At 32.3% G+C, this 24,627-nt stretch overlaps 4 protein-coding genes across 4 annotated transcripts; 3 read left to right on the top strand and 1 right to left on the bottom strand.

Annotated features, from left to right (window-relative positions):
* Positions 1-1,107: 1,107 nt before the first annotated feature.
* LOC110729487 lies at positions 1,108-1,890 on the top strand. Its single transcript, XM_021909219.1, has one exon. The coding sequence runs from the start codon at positions 1,108-1,110 to the stop codon at positions 1,888-1,890; it is 783 nt and encodes a 260-aa protein (XP_021764911.1).
* Positions 1,891-3,519: 1,629 nt separating this feature from the next.
* On the top strand, positions 3,520-8,594 carry LOC110729636 (eukaryotic translation initiation factor 3 subunit C-like). The gene is made up of 4 exons (XM_021909402.1): positions 3,520-3,643; positions 4,745-4,812; positions 4,901-6,670; positions 7,388-8,594. Exons 2-4 carry the CDS (start codon positions 4,789-4,791, stop codon positions 8,318-8,320), a joined length of 2,727 nt encoding a protein of 908 aa, XP_021765094.1. The 5' UTR covers positions 3,520-3,643; positions 4,745-4,788; the 3' UTR covers positions 8,321-8,594.
* Positions 8,595-9,425: 831 nt separating this feature from the next.
* On the top strand, positions 9,426-12,824 carry LOC110729449 (pectin acetylesterase 9-like). The gene is made up of 11 exons (XM_021909183.1): positions 9,426-9,552; positions 9,701-9,783; positions 10,695-10,821; positions 10,967-11,046; positions 11,167-11,253; positions 11,342-11,471; positions 11,570-11,682; positions 11,774-11,851; positions 11,953-12,058; positions 12,155-12,303; positions 12,551-12,824. The coding sequence occupies exons 1-11, from the start codon at positions 9,426-9,428 to the stop codon at positions 12,644-12,646; spliced, it is 1,176 nt and encodes a 391-aa protein (XP_021764875.1). The 3' UTR covers positions 12,647-12,824.
* Positions 12,825-16,170: 3,346 nt separating this feature from the next.
* Positions 16,171-18,796, bottom strand: LOC110729448 (aluminum-activated malate transporter 2-like). The gene is made up of 6 exons (XM_021909181.1): positions 18,440-18,796; positions 18,206-18,346; positions 17,812-18,084; positions 17,567-17,685; positions 17,311-17,454; positions 16,171-17,073 (listed from the first exon to the last, which is right to left on the bottom strand). The coding sequence occupies exons 1-6, from the start codon at positions 18,738-18,740 to the stop codon at positions 16,534-16,536; spliced, it is 1,518 nt and encodes a 505-aa protein (XP_021764873.1). The 5' UTR covers positions 18,741-18,796; the 3' UTR covers positions 16,171-16,533.
* Positions 18,797-24,627: the final 5,831 nt, after the last annotated feature.

Raw genomic sequence — 24,627 nt, 5'->3', positions numbered from 1 at the left:
AAAAAAAAAAACACGGTCTTCAAATTTCAGTGAAGTTTACAGGAAAATTAAAGTGGGGTTGAGTATTAGCCTGGGCTTTATGCTTTTATTTAATGGGCCTGTGTAGAATTAATGAATACTCTGTAATATTATGGTGCATTTAGGACTTGTTTATCTAAACTCATCTAATCTGTTTTTTTTTTTTGATCTAAATGTTAAATTTGACCAAAAATATATGATAATTTATACGGAAAAAATTATATCAAATGGGGTCTTGTTAGATTTTTTATAATGTGTATTTTATTATTTTGTGATATTCATAAATTTTTTTCATTACAAAATTAAAAATATTTAGCAATAAAAAACTACACCTAAAACGATGATTTGATCTGAATATATTTTCTCTAAGATAAGTAAAAATATTAGTGCCAAAATTAGAGGTTTTTTTTTTTTTTTTTTTTTTTTTTTTTTTTTTTGGTTTTCACTAATTGATTAGGCTAATGATTTGATAAGTTTTCAATTTTTTATTATTTTTTTTATTTATTTTTTATATTATACTTTTATCATTCTAGGTTTCAAAACAGGTATACATTATATATATCATACATGTCATTGTTTGATGAGTATAGAAAAACCACTTCAACAAAAAAAAAAAAAAAAAATAGGGAAGAGATAGAAGTAGCGTCTCTTAAGATGGAGCAGATGAATCTAACAACCAACCCTATTATACCTTTTGATCTCTTGTCGATTGAAATCCTCACTAGGCTACCTCCAAAATCGCTAATTCGATTCAAAACTGTTTCGAAACAATGGCTATCAACAATCTCAAGCCGCAAATTCATCAATTTACATGCCCAACGAACAACAAACACCAATGACCACAATCACGGGGTTCTCATCGAAACAAGGCGGTCACCAATCTTTAACAAAGGAATTGTAGTTTTACGCCACGATAATTTGTTAGGTGTCACCTTTCAACATTATAAATTTCCTCCCTCAATAGCTGACGAGGGTTTCAGCATATTGGGCTCGTGTAACGGGTTGGTTTGCTTATATGTTTGTTGTAAAGGGGTCATAATTTGGAATCCTGTCACGCAGGAGCATCGATTCGTTTCGAAACCATCAATAATGATGGAACCTTATGTATATGATGTGAATCCGGGTTTATGGGGATTAGCCTACCTTCCGTCAATAGATGATCACAAACTAGTCAATCTAAATCTGTGTTCGTCACATGATCGAATTAGATTTCAGGTAAGCGTATATACATTAAGGACTAATAAATGGGTTCAATACATGTCAGATTCATTATCTGCTGATATCGTTAAAAATCTACGGTTGAACACGCATTACATTCTTGGGATTGTGTTGTTGAATAATGTATCACATTGGTTGATATATAAATGGAATGAGATTACCTTTGGAGTGCCGTTCATATTAGCGTTCGATATGGTGACGGAGACCTTCGATGAGGTACAACTTCCCCAAGACATTATATTATGTGAGTATGTTTCTTATAATTTGAGTAGTGTTAAGGACAATCTGTGTTTTGAAGCCGAATATAGGTCCGGCGACGGAAGTGGCCGGGTGTGTTATCGAGTAGTTTGGGAGCTAAAACGATATGGAGAATGGGGATCATGGAAGAAGATTGTTGAGCTTTGTCCTAAACAAGATGGTTTTGAAATTAGAGATATACAGGAGTTGGATGGTTTTGCTTCTAATATTTATAAGGAGAGTTATCAATATTTGATGTGTATGTTGCAGTCTTTTGGTTGGTTTATCTACCGAAGCAATGATGGGAGACACAAATGTATTCAACTAGATAAACTTCATTGTGCCCGCCTCGTGTGCTCACTTGTTGAAACTCTTGTTTCACCTCTCATGGGATCGGAGAATAGGCTAGAACTATAGATTATAATTCTTATAATTATATATATGTAACTTTTAATTCCTTTTATCAATTTTATAATTTGACTCTTTGTTCATCAACGAACTAAATATATTTTTTGTTCTAATCGGCAATTCTTCCCTTGAGACAAATCCCCAACTAGTCCCTATGCTCCCTAGTCCCTAATCCAGTAATCATGCAATGTTTGGTACCTTATTGTTTATTTCAGTTCATAAGAGGATATTTAATAGTTGGGCAATACTCATTATTATTATTATTATTATTATTATTATTATTATTATTTTTTTTTTTTGAAACCTACTCATTATTAATTCACTTTAGCTTATATAGTACGGAGTACCTGTATTAAAAAAAAATACACCATACGTTGCCGTTTTACAGACATGTTGGGTTCGGGTAAATCACGGGTCGATTTCAGTTGTGCTTTAAAACTATCGGGTTATATTCCAATTATCCAGACTGGATATAAGCCCATTCGATGCATGGTTCTAGTAAATATTTTTATTAATTTAAGATTTTTTTTTATAAAGATCATTCATTAGGTATTTGGATAAAATTCCTAATATCATAAGATAATTTTAAAAAAAAAAAAATTAACACTAAAGTTATCTTTTGTAGGTTTATTTATTTTACGTGGCGCTTGAATTTATAATTCCAAATCTTATTCTTTAATTTTGCTTAGGTGACAATTTAATTTTTTTAATAAAAAATAAATGACAAATCATTTTATTTATTGGTTAAAATAAGTTCTTTGCAAATGCGTTTTTTTATATAATCGTACTCTTTTAAAATGTTAGTCTCATCTAAAATATTTTAACTATTAAAAAAATTAGGGGAATCTTCTAATTAAATTTCTCTCTATAAAAAATTAGGGGAATCTTCTAATTAAATTTCTCTCTATATATAAGAAAAACATAGTGATATGAGATTTAGTTTTATTCGTTTCGATGAGTACATTATTAATATCTAATTTTTATAATATTTGATAGGGAGAGATTAAAGATATTTACGATCAAAGATTTACATTCATATATGTAAAAAAGATAATTATTAGTTTTTTAAATAATTTAAATTTTAATTGTTCATTATTCGTTATTTTTACGTAGATGGCAAAATTCTTAAACCTTATTCGTCACTTTTTCTTAGGTTAGGTGGCGAGTGAATTTTTTAATTCTAAAATAAATTATTAATCTAAAATTTCATTGGTCAAAATAATACCTTTTCTTATGTGGCGCATCGAATGCTCCCGAAAAATGCCTACTTTATTTATATATATTATATATATTAGATTAGATTTGGTTTAGACTGCGTTCAGGTTTTTCTCAATAGCTTTTGGTAGGGTTCGGTTGGATCATTGGGTCAAGTCAGGGATTGCCAGCCAATTATTGTATACTCTCTTTACACCAAGATAATTGACATATATAGCCTATTTTCATTGTTTCTACACCAATAATATTTCAAGTATTAAATTTGACCACAGTTGTTTCTATTAACTTTGACCATAGTTCTTTTTATAAGATAATAAAGTACAAATATTATCATATACTCCGTACATTATTAAATATTTACCTGTTAAGTTAATTCTAAAAGGAATTGGACTATAAGGTTAAATTTTGATATACAGAGTAATCAAACACAGCTTTTAGGCCCTTAAGCCCGTTAGTTTTGGGGAGTTTTCCAAATTCCAATAGTCTCCATAAATCCCAATTCCGAAACTTTATCTCTCTGCTTCAGCAATCACTCTTCAATTCTAAGGTACGGAGTATTTTTCTTCTAATTTTAATTTCCTGGGTTTCAAATCTTGTTTTTGTTATTTGTTTCTGCTCTAATTAGAAATTCCTGTTTATTAATTCTTTTGAACGTATGTTCTATTCTAAAGTTTTGATCTTTCTTATGCATTTTTTTCGAATTAATTCAATCAGCTTGGGATTTACGCTTTAATTAGGTTAAATTCCCAATAATCCCTTTACCCAGATTCTTACGCTGGATTCTGAATTGCTTTACAAAGATTTTTATTTGCCTATTTGTTCTGAAATTGATATATGTACGCTTTTGTGGGATTATAATTGAGAAAATTTGCTGTTATTCTGTAGAATTGATGCAATTTACCCTCATACCATAGTTAAACGTTGATTGTAGTTAATTTAGTGAGTGATTTTGCGGAATTTGGGAGGGTTTGGATTGAAGAATTTGTGTTTGATACCCAAAACTATTTCGCATTATAAAAGTTTGTTTTATCTTTCTTATTGTAATAACTTATTCACCTTTCAATTATGATATTGGTGTACCCAGTTCGAGTAGAGGGGAAAAGCAGATTATAAATTTATGATATCGGTGTACCGAGCCAAGTAGAGGGGGAAAGCAGATGGAGGCTAGTTAATTCATGAGAAGTATTTGTGGGGTTTAGGAGTTTGTTTTGTGTTTGAAAGGTTAGGGTTTGCAAATCCGACATGAGTTGGGAGATGTTATTTTATGATATTTGCTTTACTTATCATCCTCTTTTGAACATTGTCTGGGGAATAGTAACAGGACAATGCATCCCTTTAGCTTGTTTCTTTCCTTTTAATGATTACATGTTATTGGTGAATGCATCCTCTTAGTAATGTGAAGATGGAATCAGCATTGTGTTTAGTTTTCCAGCTAATTTGTTCTGTCTGTTTTTAATGACTGTGACTGTGAGGATCTTTTTATTTATTTTTTTATTTTAATGTCGTGAATTGAATTGTTGCTAGTGATATCTGATTTTCTGTAATTTGCATCATCTGGTGTTCCTTTGTTACTTGATTTTGAAGAATTTCTGCTCATAGTTGTTTATTTGACTGCTAAAGATATGAGTTTCTATACCTTGCTTTGCAGATTGATTAAACTAGAAGTTGTTGAAATATTTACAAGGAAGAAATATGAGTTCGCGGTTTTGGGATCAGGTATGCCATTATTTAACCAATCTTACTCGATCTTTATTCAATTTGCTCTCCATCCAGTGAAAAATTGTTTCTTTTTCCCTTTCTGTAGGGTAACAGTGATACTGAGGATGAGGAGGAGAGTAATTATGATGAGGAAGAGGAGGTTGATGCAGATGAAACTGGTGGAAGTAAGTATTATGTTGATAATAATAATGACAGTGAGGATTCAGATGACCATAAGCGAGTAGTTGTTTCTACTAAGGATAAGCGCTTCCAGGAGATGTCTGCTACTGTTGAGCAGATGAAGAATGCCATTAAGATCAATGACTGGGTGAGCCTACAAGAGAGCTTTGATAAGATTAATAAACAACTCGAAAAAGTTATGCGTGTTGTGGAGACGGGTATTGTTCCCAACGTCTATATAAAGGCCCTTGTACTGTTGGAGGATTTTCTGAATGAAACTTTGTCAAATAAGGAGGCTAAGAAAAAGATGAGCACCAGCAATGCAAAAGCATTAAATAAAATGAAGCAGAATCTGAAGAAGAACAACAAGCAATATGAAGATCTGATTAACAAATTCAGGGAAAATCCTGAGTCTGAAGATGAAAGGGATGAAGAGGATGAGGCGGACGATGTATCAGAATTTTCTGACGAACCTGAGTCAGAAACTGAAGAGACTGATAAGGAGGATGACACCAGGGAGGATGATGTTGAGGATGAGGATGGCGATTGGCAGAAGCCAGGGAAGAACAATAAGCTTATAGATTCCAAGTTACTGAAAAATCCAAATGAGATCACGTGGGATACAGTGAACAAGAAAGTCAAAGAAATTGTTGCTGGACGTGGTAGGAAGGGAACTGTGAAAATTGAGCTAGTTGAGCGGCTCACCTTCTTGACTAGGGTTGCAAAGACACCAGCTCAGAAGCTGGAGATCCTTTTCAGTGTTGTTTCTGCCCAATTTGATATTAATCCTAGTCTCAGTGGTCATTTGCCAATAAATGTGTGGAAGAAATGCGTGCAGAATATGTTTGTTATACTTGATATTCTCACTCAGTATCCTAACATATTGGTGGATGATTCAGTAGAACCTGAAGAAAACGAAACCCAGAAGGGTCCAGACCATAAGGGTACCATCCGAGTATGGGGAAACTTGGTAGCCTTCCTTGAGAGAATAGATATTGAGTTCTTCAAGAGCTTGCAAGTTATAGATCCTTATACACGTGAATTTGTTGAAAGACTCAGAGATGAGCCTTTATTTTTGGTCCTGGCACAAAACGTCCAAGAGTACTTGGAGAAAAGTGGTAATCTGAAGGCAGCTGCGAAAGTAGCCCTGAGACGTGCTGAGTTTGTGTACTATAAGCCTCAAGAAGTTTATGAGGCAATGAGGAAATTGGCTGAACAATCAGAAGAAGAAAATGATGAAGCAGTAGGTGAGGAATCCAAGGGGGCTGATCTAGGTAGGGGCCCCCCTTTGTTTGTAGTTACTCCTGAGCTTGTGCCACGGAAATCTACATTTCCAGAGCGCAGTAGGGCCTTGATGGATAGCTTAGTTTCTCTCATTTATCAATTTGGAGATGAGCGAACAAAGGCCCGTGCAATGCTTTGCAATATATACCACCATGCTCTTATGGATGAATTTTCAGTTGCTCGTGATTTGTTGCTTATGAGTCATTTGCAAGACACAATTCAACACATGGATATTTCAACCCAGATATTGTTCAATAGAGCTATGGCTCAGCTCGGTCTATGTGCTTTTAGGAGTGGTCTGATTGCAGAAGGACATGGTTGCCTTTCTGAAATATATTCCACTGGTAGAGTGAGAGAATTGCTTGCACAAGGTTTCTCTCAAAGCCGTTACCATGAGAAAACCCCTGAACAGGTATGACTGCTCATATTTGAGACTGTTATCTGTAATGCTATTGTATACAGTGGTTGTTCTGGTCTTCTGGTTGGAATTTTAAGCAAATTTTGCAGGGTATAGTTGTCACTAGTCAGATCATGATAGTTGCAGATTTGCAGTGGCTTCTTTTCTGATGAATTTTAGGAAGAATTTAATAGGACTACGTCATTAGAATATTCTCTGCGTTTACTGATCAATTTAATTCCTAGATTTCCCTCTTATGTGATTTGGTATATTCATTCTTGTTGCGTTGAAAGTAGGTATTGATTTTTAGTAGCCAATTTTAGTGTCCTGTTACTGTAATAATCAAGGCCCTTCTATGATGATTTTATTCATGAAATTTTTAGAATGCACTTTGAGTTTATGTCATCTGTAAAGAAAACATTGTTTGCAAAAGAGTCAAATTTAAGAGTTGTGGATATCTTACTTCCAATGTAGTGTGCAGAACTGTCAATTTGATAGAAAAAATGGATGTAAATCTACACCAGGCTGTGGCCAAGTGCTGTAGTGGGGATCTGCATATGAGGGGGAATTAGCTATGCTTTAAGCAACAAAGAGACATCCCATAAATTTAGTGTTTTAAATTAACTTTATACTAAAAACTTTTTTTATGTTTTCAAGAATGCAATATCACGTTAATGCTTGCCTTCTTTTATTGTTTTTTAAAGCTCACTCGTGATTTTTCAATATTACCAGGAGATGAGAGAAAAAAGACAGCAGATGCCATACCACATGCACATCAATTTGGAACTCTTGGAGGCAGTTCATTTGACTTGTGCCATGCTGTTGGAGGTCCCTTACATGGCTGCCAACACCTTTGAGTCACAGCGCAGGATTATAAGCAAGACTTTCCGGAGATTGCTCGATGCTAGTGAGAGACAAACATTGCGGGGCCCACCTGAAAATGTCCGGGATCATGCTATGGCTGCTACTAGAGGCCTCACTCAAGGAGACTTTCAAAAGGCCTTTGATGTCATCACATCTCTGGATGTGTGGAAGCTCCTGAAAAACAAAGAGAGTGTCTTTGAGATGCTGAAATCCAAGATCAAAGAAGCAGCCCTAAAGACTTACCTATTTACTCATGCTGTTTCTTACAGTTCTCTGAGCCTTGACCAGCTGTCTAAGATGTTTGAACTGTCAGAGCCTCAGATACACAGCGTTGTGAGCAAGATGATGGTTAATGAGGAGTTGCGTGCTTCATGGGACCAGCCTACGCGGTGCATCATCTTCCATGAGGTTGAGCACACTAGATTGCAGGCTCTTGCTTTCCAACTGACTGAGAAGCTAAATTACTTCGCAGAAAATAATGAGCGAGCTATGGAGGCCAAGCTGGGTGGTGGTACTTTGGATGGTTTGCCTCCCAGGAGAAGAGATGGACCAGATTATTCTGCAGTTGCCTCTTCTGGTGGTGGTAGGTGGCATGACAACTCGTACCAGCAAGGAAGACCTGGTGGGCGTTCAGGATATGGAGGAAAGACGATGAATCCAGGACAGTTTTCTGCAGGTGGATATTCAAAAGATCATGGTGGTCATGCAAGAGGGGCAGGCTCTTATGGGCGTGCATCCATGCGAGGACAACACACTGATTCTTCAGCCCGTATGGTCAGCCTTAATCGCGGAGTTCGTTAATTTGTTTTGATCATCTGAAAAATTTTGCCCCAAGGTTCTAAAACTAAATAGTCTAAATTGTTTCCGTCTTATCATTATTCTTTTATTTCTTGGTAGAAGTTCTGGTTTCAATTAAACTAACTGAACTGATTAGTTGTAAGCTTCTAACTTTCGTAAGCTTTTTTTTTTACCAGTTTTTGTGTTTTGAAGCGCAGGAAGCTCCTATTTTATTCTACCTTTAGTTTCTGAAAATTGTCATTGTTCTGTGCTAAATTTAACTGAAATTTTCAGAGCTTGTGGTTTTCGTTTGAGCTATCTACGTTTTTGTGACCGCAAATGAGGTGTATATTTCCATCTCCTTCTCAGGGTACAGCTTGAAAGTGGCATTGCATGTAACCTTAGATGTTTCTGATAAAAGGGGCTGTGGGGAGGACATTGACGGAGATGTCATTACGTGTTTTTCACACGTTGAGCGTGATCATCGTGCACCCCCCCCCTCCCCGGCAGTTGATGATAATTACTTCGTATACTTTGCCTTTCAGAGTAATGTAGTACGAGTAAATCTAAATGAGCAAAGAAAATAGCTTAACATGCACCATAGATGTTGCACTTCTCAAACCCTACAATGGCATGATTTACTAATGAACCAGTAATTGATTTCGTGTACATCTAAAAGAGCGGGAATTTTTTTAATGTGAGAGCGTCGTATCTCATATGTCATTCAAGAATCTAAATGCTCAAATTATGTTTTAGTCTAGTAATCATTCAACTCATACTTGAATGGAAGAAATGATATGATTACTCTGGTCCAAACGTTACTGCATTTGACTTGTAATTTAATTGAGTCAACCCACTAATCATACTCAGCTCATACGTCAACCCATACCTTATGCTACAAACTTATATTAGGAATTAGACGCACGGTAGCATTTCCCTCGTATCTTTCCATATATATTAGGACATTTATGTTGTTACTCATCTACATATATATATATATAGAGATATAGCTCATTCTAATTCATTCCTCCATCTACTAGGGGCGGATCTTGATTTGATTTAATAAAATTATACGTCCTAATAAAATTCCTCCATCTACTAGAAATTTGTTTTTGTACGTACGAAAATGATGATGTTAAGGCTAAGTGTGGCTGTGTTGCTTCTGCTGCCATTCGCGCTGTGGTGTGCTTACGCACAATCACCTTTGGTTGGCATAACATTGGTGAAAAATACTACTGCCAAAGAACTTGGAGCATGTAAGTCTTAACCTACAAATGACTTAAATTTACGTAGCTACTATAAGTCTAAAAATGGTGAAATTTGTTATTTTTTTTATTGATTTTTGTTATTTATATTAAACCTTATTTTTTATTAAAATGGGGAAATTTAATTATGTGGGTGAAGATTGCTTGGATGGGAGTTTACCTGCATATCAGTTCAGCAAAGGATTTGGTTCTGGAGCAAGCAACTGGCTTTTGCACATTGAGGTAATTCACTAATTCATAATAATAATGCTACTATATATAAGTCTAAAAATAGTGAATTTTGTTAATTTTTTATTAATTACGCGTTAAAGATTTTAGTACATTAGGAGTAATTAGAACCAATTTTAATTACTTGTCTTTACATAAGTTGATAATTATTATCTTTGAATTTACAGCAATTTTTTATATACAAGTATACAACTGATTGTACTTTGTTCATGATGGTAAAGCAAAGGTTTTTTTTTCATGTTCCTAACATAGACAAAAAAAATAGCCTTGATTCGGTAAAATCATTTTTTTTTTCATAAAATCATGATTTGCTGTAAATGGATTGAGAGTAATTGTGATTTGCTACTGGATAGAAAATTATAATAATTTGCTTCTATATTGAGGTTGATATTAAATAATTGAATTAGGATCGTACTAAAAAGGTACTTATAAATTATCATGATTTGTAATAAACCATGATTTCTTTTTTTTTTTTTTTTTTTTAATTTTTTTTTATGATTTGCTTGTATTAGCTGTAGTACGTGCTGTATTTAAGAATAATTTTAAATATACTAAAATGGTACAAAATCATAATTTGCTGTAATAATTTGTTCTTATCTTAATTATTGGGAATAATTAAAAATCATAGTGAAAACAAAAGGCAAGAGTGTTTAAGACTTTTATACTACCTCCGTCAACTTACAGTTGCAACTTTGGTGTATTATTTGTGAGATATATAATATTCCAAAACTTGCAACTAAAAGTTAACAGAGGTAGTAGTTTAACTTGGAGACGGAGATTGGGATTACTAAGAGTTGTACTTACGAAACAAAGACTTTGATGAATGGAAGCTAGCTAGCTTTGACAATGGATTTCGATCACTCGATACATATGATGGTGTAAAAAATGATATTATGTTTTGGTAGGGTGGTGGATGGTGCAATGATGTAAAATCATGCTTGGAGAGGGCTACTACTCGAATTGGTTCTTCAAGCTACATGACTGAGAATGTCTTTTCTGGGATCCTAAGCAACAATCAATCCCTCAACCCAGGTTCTTATTTCATACTTGACTTATTGCTTGCTTGGTTTGTTATAAATTTTTGGTTAATATTTGTTCCACGAAACTTTATACTATAATTATGTACTCATTATTGATGGCAAGTTGCTATATATGCTTCATGTAATGTCGATAACAGACTTCTACAATTGGAATCGCGTTATGCTAAGATACTGTGATGGAGCTTCCTTTGCTGGCAATTCCATGTACCAAAATGGGGTAAATATATTTGAGCCTGATCTCTTTTCAGATCAATTTTCTGTGTAGGCCAGGCTGATCTCACAATATCAGTAAATGATTTTCTGTTCTTTCTAATTTGTGTATGCTAACATTCGACAGAACTCATCGCTTTACTTTAGAGGGCAAAAAATTTGGCAGGCAATTATTTCTGATCTTCTTCCACAAGGGTTGGCACATGCAGAGAAGGTATATTATTGAGATAAATTTCTAATCTTAACCTTACAAAAGGCCTAGGCATATGACATTTACGCGTACTCTGATCTGCACTCTGCAGGCTTTGCTTTCTGGCTGCTCGGCAGGGGGTTTAGCAGTGTTTCTGCACTGTGACAACTTCTCCAGGTTTCTACCAGGAAGTGCTACTGTCAAATGTATCAGTGATGCCGGTTTTTTTCTTAGACGTGTGAGTGTCATCTTATTAACTCTTATGTCCTTCAAATTTTCGCCTTCTGTTACCCTACCCTATGTTTTCTGATTTCAGACCTTTGTCATGCTTGCAGAAAAGATGTAGCCAAGAGTGAAATGATTAGAACTTTGTACCATGATGTCGTTTCTCTTCAAGGAGTAGAACAAAATCTCAACCAAAACTGCACCAGTTCTCAAATCGATCCTAAGCAAGTATGATTATGCAAATTGCTTGAAATATTCACATAATAATTTGCTTGCTTTTGATCACATTATAATAAGGTTCTGATCTGAATTTTATCAGTGCTTTTTCCCACAATATTTCCTGAGTTACATCAAGACTCCGATTTTCATCTTAAACACTGCATATGATACATGGCAGGTAGTGTTACATCTCTTAGTTTCTGTGTATTTCTTAAATCTGTTGAACTTATCTACTGTATTAGAATTTTCTTATTGGTTTTTGATTATATACTTTGGCAGTTTTATAACGTCTTGGTACCATCTTCGGCTGATCCGGGAGGAGTATGGAATTCTTGCAAGAAAAATTTAACAACTTGCACTGACAGTCAAATTCAGACACTACAAGGTTAAACTAGTCGCTTATTACCAATTTTCAAACCTGTTTTTAGATAGTACTACAAGGTTTAATATATACAAAGGTTATGATGCACCTGTTATTCAGATTTTCGACTAGACATGCTCAATGCTACAAACTCTTTCTATAAATCTTCAACAAGTGGAGGAATGTTCATAAATTCATGTTTTGCACATTGCCAAACTCAGCATCAGGAAACTTGGTTCGCCGCTAACTCCCCTAGAATGCAAAATAAGGTACTTTATTATTCTTTCCTTCATGGTTTTTTCTTATGTATGAGTCCTAGTAGTAAGTCATTTTTCACTCTTACTACAGCATCGATCATGCTATACGTATCCTAGTATCTACACCCTTTTTGTTACGGCGTAGATATATACTAACGTTGCTGCTTAGTATATTAGTTTGCATATATAATTTGTGTTATCACTTGGGATTTCTGAAGTATACATACTAACTAGTAATTGTACTCTGTATATCCTGCAGACCATTGCAGAGGCTGTTGGCGATTGGTATTTTGAACGAAACGAGACAAAGCTGATCGATTGTCCATATCCTTGTGGCTCTACTTGTCAATATTAGAGACTAAGATAAAATTAAGGGAATTATCATAGGAATAGGAGAATTTTTTGGAGGTGAAGATTATAAAGCACAGATTTTGCTGATGCAAAAAGATGAAGTGATATTCAGTGAACAAATTCCTATAAGAAAAATAAACTTTTACCCGGATTATATATATGTTATTCAAGCACAATTCTTCTAATCAAATAATGTACTTCAATTTTATTGTGCCTTTTACCAGATCTACTGCATCTGTTTTGTTACTAAAGACATCTGAACTGATAAAAATTATTGTATTGTTTCAAAGTCATAAAGACCGTGGCTAAATATAACTCGGACTACTTCGTACAAGTATTAGATTTACAAGTTAAAGAACGTTTGATTTCCTATTTAAACATTAGACGTATAGGATTACCTTATGAATGGCTAAACTAGTCCGAATGTGGAAGAAATTCAATTTTGAGGAGACCTTTGTCTAATCCACACAACCTTTATCCGTCAAAGACATGGAAAATGCTTGTTTGATCTAGGAAAGAGCAATTTATACCTTCAGTAGAGGTACATGATAGTTCAACTTTGATCAAAGGGAAGAGCACTCTAAATAATCCAACTTCTTAGACGTCTTTGAGACCATATATACCATACAATATCTTAATTGTCTCCTAGCTTAACCAAAAAGAACAACACTTATCTCTACCTATCTAATAGTTTAACAAGTATCCCTCGCTTTTATATGTAAAGATTAAAATTAAAAAATAAAAAATCAAATCTTAGATGAGACCGTCTCACACTAATTTATAACGACACCTTAAAACATTGATCTCATGAAATAAACAATTCTTATGGGGAACAGACTAACACAAAAGATGATGCATACAAAGTTCAAAATCATTCATTAGCATAATTAGGTAACATAGACTAATAATTAACCAAAGCTATAAAAATAATGATGACACAAGGACAAAAGTAGACCAAAAGCTTTTGTTAGTGGGTAATGCTTGCTGTCCTCTGTTTTACCAGTTGAATTCATGTATTTCATCAGTTTACTGTTTTTTTTTTTTCCAAAAGTCAAAAAGATAAGCTAAAAAAAAACTATAATTAGCCAAATTTTAAAAGGATTTCCTGATAAGGACTAACGGTTGAAAATTGAGAGGTGGGATACGAAGGTTCACTTTTACTTTGATAAGTGCATTAAGATCTCACTAACCTACTCTATAAGCATGTGCAATTTTTGCTTTGTCCACTTCAAAATATTATTTTTTTATTATTTAATTTTTGCAATTAGTCAAATTACTTCTTTATTTTGTAGTGGAAAACAACTCACAATGCACCAAGTTTAAACATAAAAAGTTGTTTTGTCTGCATTTCCTAATTTGTTTTCTCTTTTTTTAATTTTCCCAAATTATCACCTTAGTTCTAAAATATAAATTGTACAAATAGATATATTATTTTGAAGTTTCATGGATAATTTTGCACAAAATTTAGTATTTTCTCTTTTCTTTCATTATTGCAACATGTTGTTATGCTAGGTAACTAGATAAGTATGGTGTACTAGAAGAGAGGTACCGAGGGGAAAAAAAATCATGTGCCGTGGTTGAAGTGTTGAAGGCCTTCTTTTCACTTTTGCTTGTATAATTAAAAATCATTATAGCTTAAAAATCAAAGAAAATATGAATAAAAGGTTCATTTACAACTTTCAAAATTAAAATAAAGTATGTTTAATCAAAATAAATTTTGTAATTTGAAAATGCATACATAACTCATACAAAGTGCTTATTATCAAGTGAATTATGCGCAAACTTAATATTCCATAACTTTAATTATTGAATATACTGAATATGATAAAAAGTGCATATTATAATAATTAAATAATTAATTCTACTTTTGTTGGCAACATGTGCACGGTGGGGAGTTACGATTTTTTTATTCAATTTATATAAACTTGTACAGTATACAAGTTTGTTATATACAACTATTTGTGAAAATTCAACTTATCAACTACAATTTGCAAGGTACTCAATCCCCTAAACAACTTGATCTGAGTCAACCTAGTGGTTGTCAGATCAAAAATTGACTTCTGCCATTTTATTAGTCCAAAAGATCATGCCAGAGAATATTTTCACAAGTTTCAGTAGTGACTACTGCCACTAACCCATTAAACCCAACAACACTATTCATCTTATATCAAGACAAAACAATCTTCTAGTTAAATCATCTTGATTAATATACAAATTACTTTGTATGAAACAATCTAGACTTAGCCAATTATGTCAACCATAAAGACAAGACGAGATTTATTAAGATTACTTACAAGTGTAATCTAGATATCCTATGTGTTTGTTCTTATAAAGCTAATTGATGATGTAAAGTGTTACATATAATTCATTAATCTTAAAACGGAAATGTCTGACAACCCAATCCAATTTACAGATCGATATATATAATAGACATGTAGTAATTAATCTAATTTGATATGATGTATGTTAGTAGCTTAGTATAAGTTACAATCAAGTTGCAACATATAATGATGAGAAACCTCCTTTCATCGAAATTTCATTTATCACTTGAATTATCTATCTTATGTACCAATGCACTAGAAACATAATATTCCCTTATGCTTTACAATATTCCAGTGTACAACTAATAATTTATGTTACTATACATCATGGCACCTTTTCTTTGAAAGATATGTTTCTTATTTCTCTTTACAATATAGTTCTAAAAAACAATACTATAAACGTTACATATTTGATTATTTTCTATAGCATGGTCGAAGAAGACAGCTAGCAATACTATATTGCAGCAACATATACATGCATGCATCAGCACCACACACCATAATTTGACTAGTTCCATCTTCTGCTTCACTTTGCTCCTTTTTGCCTTCTCTATCAGGAGTTTTTTTTTTTGCAACTTGACGACTTGTGTGATCTTTTCATGTACAATATATTAGTAGTAAATCACAATTAAATCGCGCATATGCACGTAAGTTTAACTCGTTCGATGTTGTTCTTCCTGTTTTATTCTTGTTTTTAGAAATTTATCGGTGTTAGAGGGCTTATCAAAAGGTAGTGAAATCAATATCAAATCTAATGTATTATACCACTTGGTTAACTTTTTTCAACAATAATAAGTCTAATGAAACTTTTTATCAGGTGTACACAACTATACAAGCAACATCTTTGAATTATATATACAAAAGAATTATTCGAACTTAGGTAATGTTTTGTGATATCTTTCCTTTTTACCTTTGACGAATGTGGTTATTAATTTGTACACTTTTTACAATAAGATAAGACTGTTTATGATACAACAAAAAATTTATTAATTATTTGAAGAGGGCAAGAAATTACATCTTACATATGCATGTATATTAATCTTAAAGCTATCTGATCGATAAGCTAAGGGCTTGCGTATCAGCTTTGAAGAAAGATGTGATATAAGAGAATAGAACTTAATTATCACCTTCTTTGTACACTTTTAAGGCACGTACAAGTACAACAAGATAAAAATTAAAATTGATTGTCTCAATTGAAAACATAGGCTGATATTTTATATTTATTGGCTCAAAAAAAGGCATAGAGACTAACATATCAACGTGACAACATCTACCTATGTACATATATATAACCGGGGAAAAATTGAAATCTCATATCTAATATATCAGGATCGAACCTCGGTCTTAACCTTTAGATTAAGGCCTCATTGGCTACTTATTCTAATTCATTAAATTAAAAAATTCAACTAACATGGATCATATATTATATAATGATCTCAATTAGTTGAATATTGTCTCATTAAGGAAATGAACAAATTTGTTATATTCTACTCCGTATAATTAAGTACTAATCATCTCTAATTCCCTATACATATATATATTCTACTCCTTGTAAGTACGTAGTTACGTACTAATCATCTAGAGTATGCTGGCCATCCGAATTCGCCTCCCCAAAGTTTCCTTGAGTTGATGAATTCGAAGTTATTAATGTTAATTCAGCAATTGTAATCACAACTTGAGGACAATCAACAGCATTAGAAACATGATTATTAACAGCTTCATCATGTTTTGTAACATTTTCGGGTTTTGATTTTTCTACAACATTTTTCTCCTTAATCTTGGCCTTTTTAAAATGTGCGAGTATTGCAAGATCATACGTAGACTCAGCAATTTTCTCCGTGCAATCAACAATGTCGATAAGTAGAGAGGCTAATGTCGCGATTGGTATGATTTGTAACAACTCGGCGTGTTGATTATATGATGAGCCGGATTTGAGGAACGTCTTGAGGCTTTTCACGGCTGCTTTTGAGCTAACAATGTGTGCATTAATTGAAGTAGAAGGATATGCCATTTTTCTTATGCATGATCCTAACTTTTTTAGGGTTTTGCTTGATTCCAAACTTATTTTGGTGCATGCTTCTCTTATTTCTTCTGGGAACTTTTGTGGTTTCTGTAACAAAATCACACAACAAAAGTTAAATATTGTTACAACTTACAACTAGTTGTATTTGTACGTACAAAAAAAAAAGATTTCATTAATTTAGTAAAATAAACGAGATATTTAGTTAAATTGAGTAAAAATAAGTTGATAAGAACAAACTCTCTTATCATTTAGTAAAACTATTTAAATGTAAGGTTTATAAAATTATTGATATTAAATAGATTGTATGTTTTTTTGACCATATACCTGTGTTTGAGGATCAAAATAAGCATTAAGAGCATCAATTCTGTAGGCGCATTGCCTAACAAGGCCTCCTAGTTTAAGGTATTGATTCCATGGATGATGGTATCTAAAGTGCCCGTGTCCTGGCTCCCACCTCGCAAAATTTGCCTAAAATTCGAAAAAAAAAAATAAAAAAAAATACATGTCATTTCGATGAATTCTAGCTAGGAATCATTCTCTAGGAGATCGAAACGATGAAAAGAAAGGCATAAAAACTTACCATGGTGTCTTCCACACTTTTGGAATTTAGAACACTTTTGTAGCCTTGAAAAGATGACTTATTTCCATCCTTAGATTTAACTTCACCTTCAGATGATTTCAAGTATATAGCTCCAAATCCTGCAAAAATAGTATTTAAATTAGTTACGTTACTTAATTATACAACATGATGTTACATACTTACGTTATGTATGCATGCACTTTAATTTTTTATAGTAAAGATGGCTAATTTAATTATATGTGTACCTTCTAAGAAAAGCCCTAATTTTTCCATATTAGAAGCAACTGAGTTATGTAATTCTTCACCGGCCCAAACAGGAAAAATGAGTGAGTTTATAAGTAGGCTAACGGATCCACCTATCGCGATAGTTGACAATCTTTTGTGTGCCAATTCTACGATTTCATCTGCTCTATACCCTGATATGGATACGAAGCTGAATGTCAATATGAATATCAAGAATCCATAATCATATCGCGCCTTGATTTTTGGGAAAAATCGCATGAATGTTGATGCTGCGGCTGTATTTTTGTCAACCAAATAATTTCATATAGTTAGCATCATGTATACATCTTAATAAGCTATATATTTTATGGCTGAACAAATTTTGTTTAATGTAATGTTTTTATTACTCGTATGTACCAAATATGTAGACAAATAATCCAATAAGGACAGGTTCACCAATCTTGCCACAAAGACTAGCCAAGTGATGCGCCCCAACTCCTAGAGCACCTGCTAGTAAAGTTGCTAGAGCCCTATTTAATCCTTTTCCTAATGTTGCGCCTGAAAAAAATTAACCGATAAGTTAATTTAATTAGTAAAAAAATGCATTTACCTAACATTTTATTTAAACGGGCCAAATTAGTATATACTTACCAACAGTAAATTCAAAGACAACAACTACGGTCATAACAGCCCACATGGCAGAAACGCCAAAGCTATTATAAAGAGGTTGAAAATAGTAAAACAAAGACACCAAAGTTATAGCTAGTCCAACTTTGAATGAATGAATAACCCTTCTTGGATCATCCCTAGCTAAGTTTCTCATCATTGTCGCGATGCCAACAACCTTCGCGACTAACCTCTTTGGCAAGTGATGGAGCCAACACCATACTCGCGATACAAGGCTAATTTTATCATTGTGACTAATAACATGATCACTAGTAGTAAACCCCATGATTTTTGTGGTAAAATGTTATGCTTTGCATTTGCATATGTTTTATGCTAATAGCAAATGAGTAGTGGGATGATTTATGAGAGTTAATAAATGTCAAAGTTACATATTTATAGGGGAAAAGAATGAAAGATTTGATGTAAAAAGATAAACAAATTAAATAGTAATGTCTTTTTCAATTGAAATTGTACAATGCAAGTACAGGGGAATTTTTGTTTATGGTTGTCACTTTCTGCGGTCTGCTTTAGTGGTATTTTCTGTATGGTTGGTTGTTAAGTAAAGCAGGATTTTTGTCTGTCACTTTCTATGTTTTTGTGTAGGCCACATACATTTGAAATCATCAATTAATATGTGTAGCAACATTAAAAAAAAAAAAATAAATAAAAAATAAATAAAAACTAAAACAAATATAAAGAAGATTTAAGATAGTGGCAAACTTGTGTTTTATAGTGGTGTTGAACTTTCCTATGCTTTCATTTTGGTAGTAAATTTTTTTTTGGTGTTACACTTTCCTATGCTTTCATTTTGGTAGTAATTTTTTTTTTTTAAAAAAAAACACTTTTTGAAAAAAAAATTTACTACCAAAATGAAAGCATAGGAAAGTTCAACACCACTATAAAACACAAGTTTGCCACTATCTAAAATCTTCTTTATATTTGTTTTAGTTTTTATTTTTTTTATTTAACTGGCACACAATTTAGTTACTAATCTGTAGTACTATATCTCCTCCATTCTTTTTAAATTGACACAATTTTTATCACGTATAGCAACGCATAAGTTTAACTATTAATAACTTTAATAACATACATGCAGATATTTAAAGAAGTTATACTATAAAAATATATTTTACCACATAAGGCAATTCAAACAAGGTGTCACATAACTATGCTTATTAAAATTATAAATCACAAATGTATCAACTAGAAAGAATAGAGAAGGTAAAGTATAACCACTACAAAAAAAATCAATATAGCATCAACTAAAATTTGTTGCTATTCACCAAAAATCCGTTCCCAACTCTTTTTAGCAACGGGTTGGAAATAAAAATTTGTTGTTGCTAAAAGGCTTTGTTGCCATGGGATTTTGGAAACCAGTTGCAAAGCAATTTTGTTGCAATATAGCATCAATTTAAATATAGTTTCCATGATTGTTGCTGTTTTTGGTGCATTCGTTGCCAACTTTGGCATTAGATTACCATTGATTGTTGCTAATATTAGCAACAAATTATTAATGTTAGATCCTAAAATAGCAACAAATTATTAATGTTGGTTCCTAAAAATAGCAACAAATTATTAAAGTTGGTTCATAAAAATAGCTACAAATCATTAATATTTGTTGCTATCAACACTACGAGACAAAAACCCATCCCTATTAGCAATTCGGTTCAACCCGATCTCGGCCTTTACCAATCTGAAACCTCACTCAAGTTAGGTCAACTCGGCTCGACTTTGCATGTAAGACTCTTTGAATCCCCAGTCTCAAGAATCGCATTTGGTAGAAGTCGAACTTGCGACCTCAAAGTCAGATGGTGAATCTCTTACCAACTATACCAAGTACTATTTGTTTACTTCTATGCATATAATTTATAATAAGTGAACAAAATATTAGAGACGAAATTGAAAAATTTGTCTCCAAATTTGGGACAAAATCAAAAATTCGTCTCTAAATTAGAGACAAAATTGAAATCCGTCTCTATTTGATGTCATTTTAGCAACAAATAATTTTATACATTACAACAAAAAGTGGCTTACATATAAATTAACAACAATATGTAACACAACTCGTTTCCAATGACAACAAACAAAATAATGCGTTATCAATTAGCAACAATAATTTAGAAGACTTGTTTCTAATGGAAACAATTCAAAAATTCATTGTATTTGTTTGTTTCTAAATCAATACAACTAAAATATTTGTTGTCATAGTTTGTTACTATTTGGCAACAAGAGAAAAATATGATGCCGTCTAGTAACAACTAGTAAGACAATTTGTTTTAAAAAGCAACAAATCAAAAATATGTAGCCATTGTTTATTAAAATCTAAAGCATAAAATGTCGTTTTTTATTAGGCAATGAAAAAATTTAGATTCGTTGCTATTTAGCAAAATTTTAAAAATATGTTGCCAAACTTAGTTGCTAAAAAGCTTTTATTTTTGTAGTGAACACTTTAAAAATAAAAATAAAAAAAATAATTAAGACAGTGCAACACTCAAAAACAATTATAAAGCATATGAACTTTTTTTTTTTTTTTTTTTTGGTGGAGATAAAGCATATGAACTATGAAGTACTATATATGCTGGTGGAAAGTGATATTTGTAATAAAATCAAAATTGGCAGCTAAATAATCCCTACGCATTTCCTTAAAGAGTAGAAGATTTATGGCATTACCATAACATATTGTTTTTCCCATTGTTTCTAAATACATTGCATGTGTATGCTATTTTATTTATAATATATTAGTATACACAGTGACGATTAATTAACACTGTATGACATTAGCTAAGCCACATACAGTGCAACGTGTTAAACTCTATGAAAAAGGACGGAGTATTTTATTTGTATTTAATTATCATTGAACATCTTTAATTTTGTAATTAAAAAAAAATTATATTTGAAAATTAAAAGTACATAATATGAATCTAATAAGTATTATTTTTAATAATTTTATTATCTTAAGAATTAGTGCACAGTATGTCAAATATGATCAAAGTTTGATATGATGAACAATCGAACATATATAGCCAAAATCAAAGAAATAAACCTAACTAAGCCATATTGATCGTGTTTTTGCATTATATTATATGATCGTGGAGTAACATCATCATATCCGCGGTGCTATATGACGATAACAATAATTAATGTTGGACCAACCAATATATTTGTAATAAACCAATATATTAATATATAGTTTGGTGCCACTATATATATAATGAAATAATAATAAAACTTTAGCAAAGTACTCCGTACTAGTGTACTACATTGCTAAATCAGGCATAGGAAAATAAAGTAACTCATCGAAATAACTAATTGCTAATTCGAAGAAGAAAACAAACAAAAGAATGTTTTGTGTATTAAGTTAACTTGATGTTTAACGAAAAAAGAAGTTATCTAACAACCTTGGTAAGTACGAGTAGCTTAAAACTCTAAAAATGCATCTCGAACTACTATCAATATCATCATATAAAGAGTGCTTCTATAAATCTATACTATATTACTATACAGTCTAGTTGCATGTGCATTTGTACTTGAAACACATTTACACATAGAACATTAATAACTTCTCGTAATAGGGTATTTACCTAGCTAGTGCGTGCGTGTTTAAGAATGAAGAAGGGTTGTGTACAATAGTTAACAAAATACAGGTTCAAATCTCGACCCTTATTGTAATTTATATTGTTATAGTGACTCATTCGAACAATAATGAAAAATTTGGTTACAGTTTCAAATTTTGGTCTAATAAAGTTGATGAAAACTCTCGAAAAACTCGGTGAGACAAGAAATCGCATATGTGAAAGTAACATAGTAATCATTAAAAAATTTATGCTACGAGACAAAGTAATTAAACTAAACGTATAAAATAATATGAAGCAATTCTAGTGGGATGGAGAAATACTAAAATATGCATGGTAAGTAAAGTATGTAGAAAATATAAAGATTCTCTTACTAAATTGGTAGAAACCTAATGTTAGCATGCTTAGATCAGAATCAATCCTTATCCAGAGGCCAAAATAAAAAGTAATAATAAAGCTTACATAATATTATAGTGCGAATCATATATCTTGTGAACTGTGACATTTTACCTTATCAATAATAAACGTACATTTCATTAAGAAATTAGGCACATCATAGAATAATATAATTCCGTGTGAATATTATTGTTTTTATATTCTGAACACCATACATCAATCTTTTCTGATAGATTGTAAAGGATAATGGTATATAAATGAATTTTATGTTATCCTAATTCTTAATAAATTACCATCATTCACAAATATTGTCACCAAAATTATCTCAAATACTCTATGTTGTACCTAATTTGTACATTTTATGCCTCCTGTATATTTCACCCAAAAAAATAAACAGTTACTCTGTGTATGTTTGTACACTAAGTCACTAATACACTCCATATATATCTCTTTTGATTTTCACTCTCAAATGTACATTAATTATTAACCATTAATATATTTGGTTTCATATTAACAAATACAAAAAATAAAAAAAAATAATCACGCATGGTTAGAAAATATACAAGATCACATATGATAATATACTCAACATAATCACGCATGTTTAGAAAATATACAAGATCACATATGATAATATACTCAACATATATACGTTATCATTTAATGGAAAACTGGTGGAAATTAGCTTGATCGATAATAGGTCCCCTCTAAATTTCAAATACCATCAAGGGGTTATTGCAAATTTTCCAAGGTTAATGGGAAGTCAGTTTGAGTAGTCCGAGCTAGTGTGTAGTCCTTTAGCGTGTGTAGGTTGAGCGTTACACCAAGTTACTACTTTTAATTATTCCGTGTGATTATATGCATAGTGTATGTATTTCATACTTATGGTGTTTCTTTTTTTTTTTTTTTTAAAAAAAAAAAATTAGACCTTATAATTTATAATTATATACATATATTTTCATGTTTATAACATTATAGGAATGGTTTAGAGGGTTAAATAACCACCCTTATTGACATAGACGTTCTTTGAGTATGTTCAGTACACTAATCAAGCCTATCAAGGAGATTAGGATAAATTGGCTTTTTATTTTTTAAATAAACGAACTTAAATGTTGAATTGTGGGCCCACCTGGCGGCTGTAAGGCCCAAAATATTTGGACCGTTACAAGGTTACCATTGGGCCCACAGGAGAATTTTGATTCAAACTAGTAGCTCATTGAGTCACTATTGGTAGAAAAAACAAGTGCATGCCTTAAACATCACGTATGTTGCAATAAATTTCCTTAAGTACGTAAATCTAAAACTCATGTTTAACGCAAATAATGGTCAAATAACATATTCCTACTTTCCTATCTACCATTGGACTTTAGAGTTTGTAGTCATGATCTTGACATGACTTTCATCTTCTACCATGAATAATAATGTGTGGCATTTAGGAAGCGGGCTGGGGCCTGGGGGCTGCTGGGGGTGACATTGATTGTACTACACAATGTTGTTTTGGCCGTGCCTAGGTTATTGTTGAGGTTGGCATCAGGATCCATGATTTATGACATGTACGACAACATATTTTAACATAAAACCTAATGGTACGACAAGACCCAATATGTGACCCATGAAGTTTTTGTAGCTCTCTAAATATTTGTGTTACCGCTGAAAATAGCTATTATTTATACTTCCTTTTTTTTTCCTTGTTTCATTTTATAAATTAAGGATGTATGGGCAATTTTTAAAAGTGAGAGAGATGGAGAGACTAATGAAAATGAACCCATGTAATAACTAATAATAGATCGATAGAGAGAATTAATTAACTAATAACAAAAGCGATGCAACATGCAAGTAATTTAAAACTTGTATTTAAAAAAAGTGATACAACTAAAAAACACACAAGGAAATAAAATAATTTGCAATGTTAAAAAGGTAGGAAAAATAAAGAAGTGACCTCAAAAAAAAAAAAAAAAAAAAAAAAGCATTTACGCAATTTAAGGCCCATAGAAGTTTATCATTTAGCAAATAAGCAACTGGACCCAGTCGACATAGAAAGAAAGCCCAATAATTCTAGCTTACATTACGTGACCCAGTGGCCTAATAACCAACACTTTCTCAACAACATAAGAAAAGGAAATGCAAGTACAAAAAATGAGAGAATGTTGTAGCAAAAGACTCATTTTCAACATCTTGGAATAAATTACGGAGTAATAGAGTGCT

Source organism: Chenopodium quinoa, unplaced genomic scaffold, assembly GCF_001683475.1.
Source record: "Chenopodium quinoa cultivar QQ74 unplaced genomic scaffold, ASM168347v1, whole genome shotgun sequence".
Classification (NCBI taxonomy): domain Eukaryota; kingdom Viridiplantae; phylum Streptophyta; class Magnoliopsida; order Caryophyllales; family Amaranthaceae; genus Chenopodium; species Chenopodium quinoa.
The sequence above is the reverse complement of the archived record's forward strand: the minus strand, read 5'-3'. Positions and strand labels throughout refer to the sequence as shown.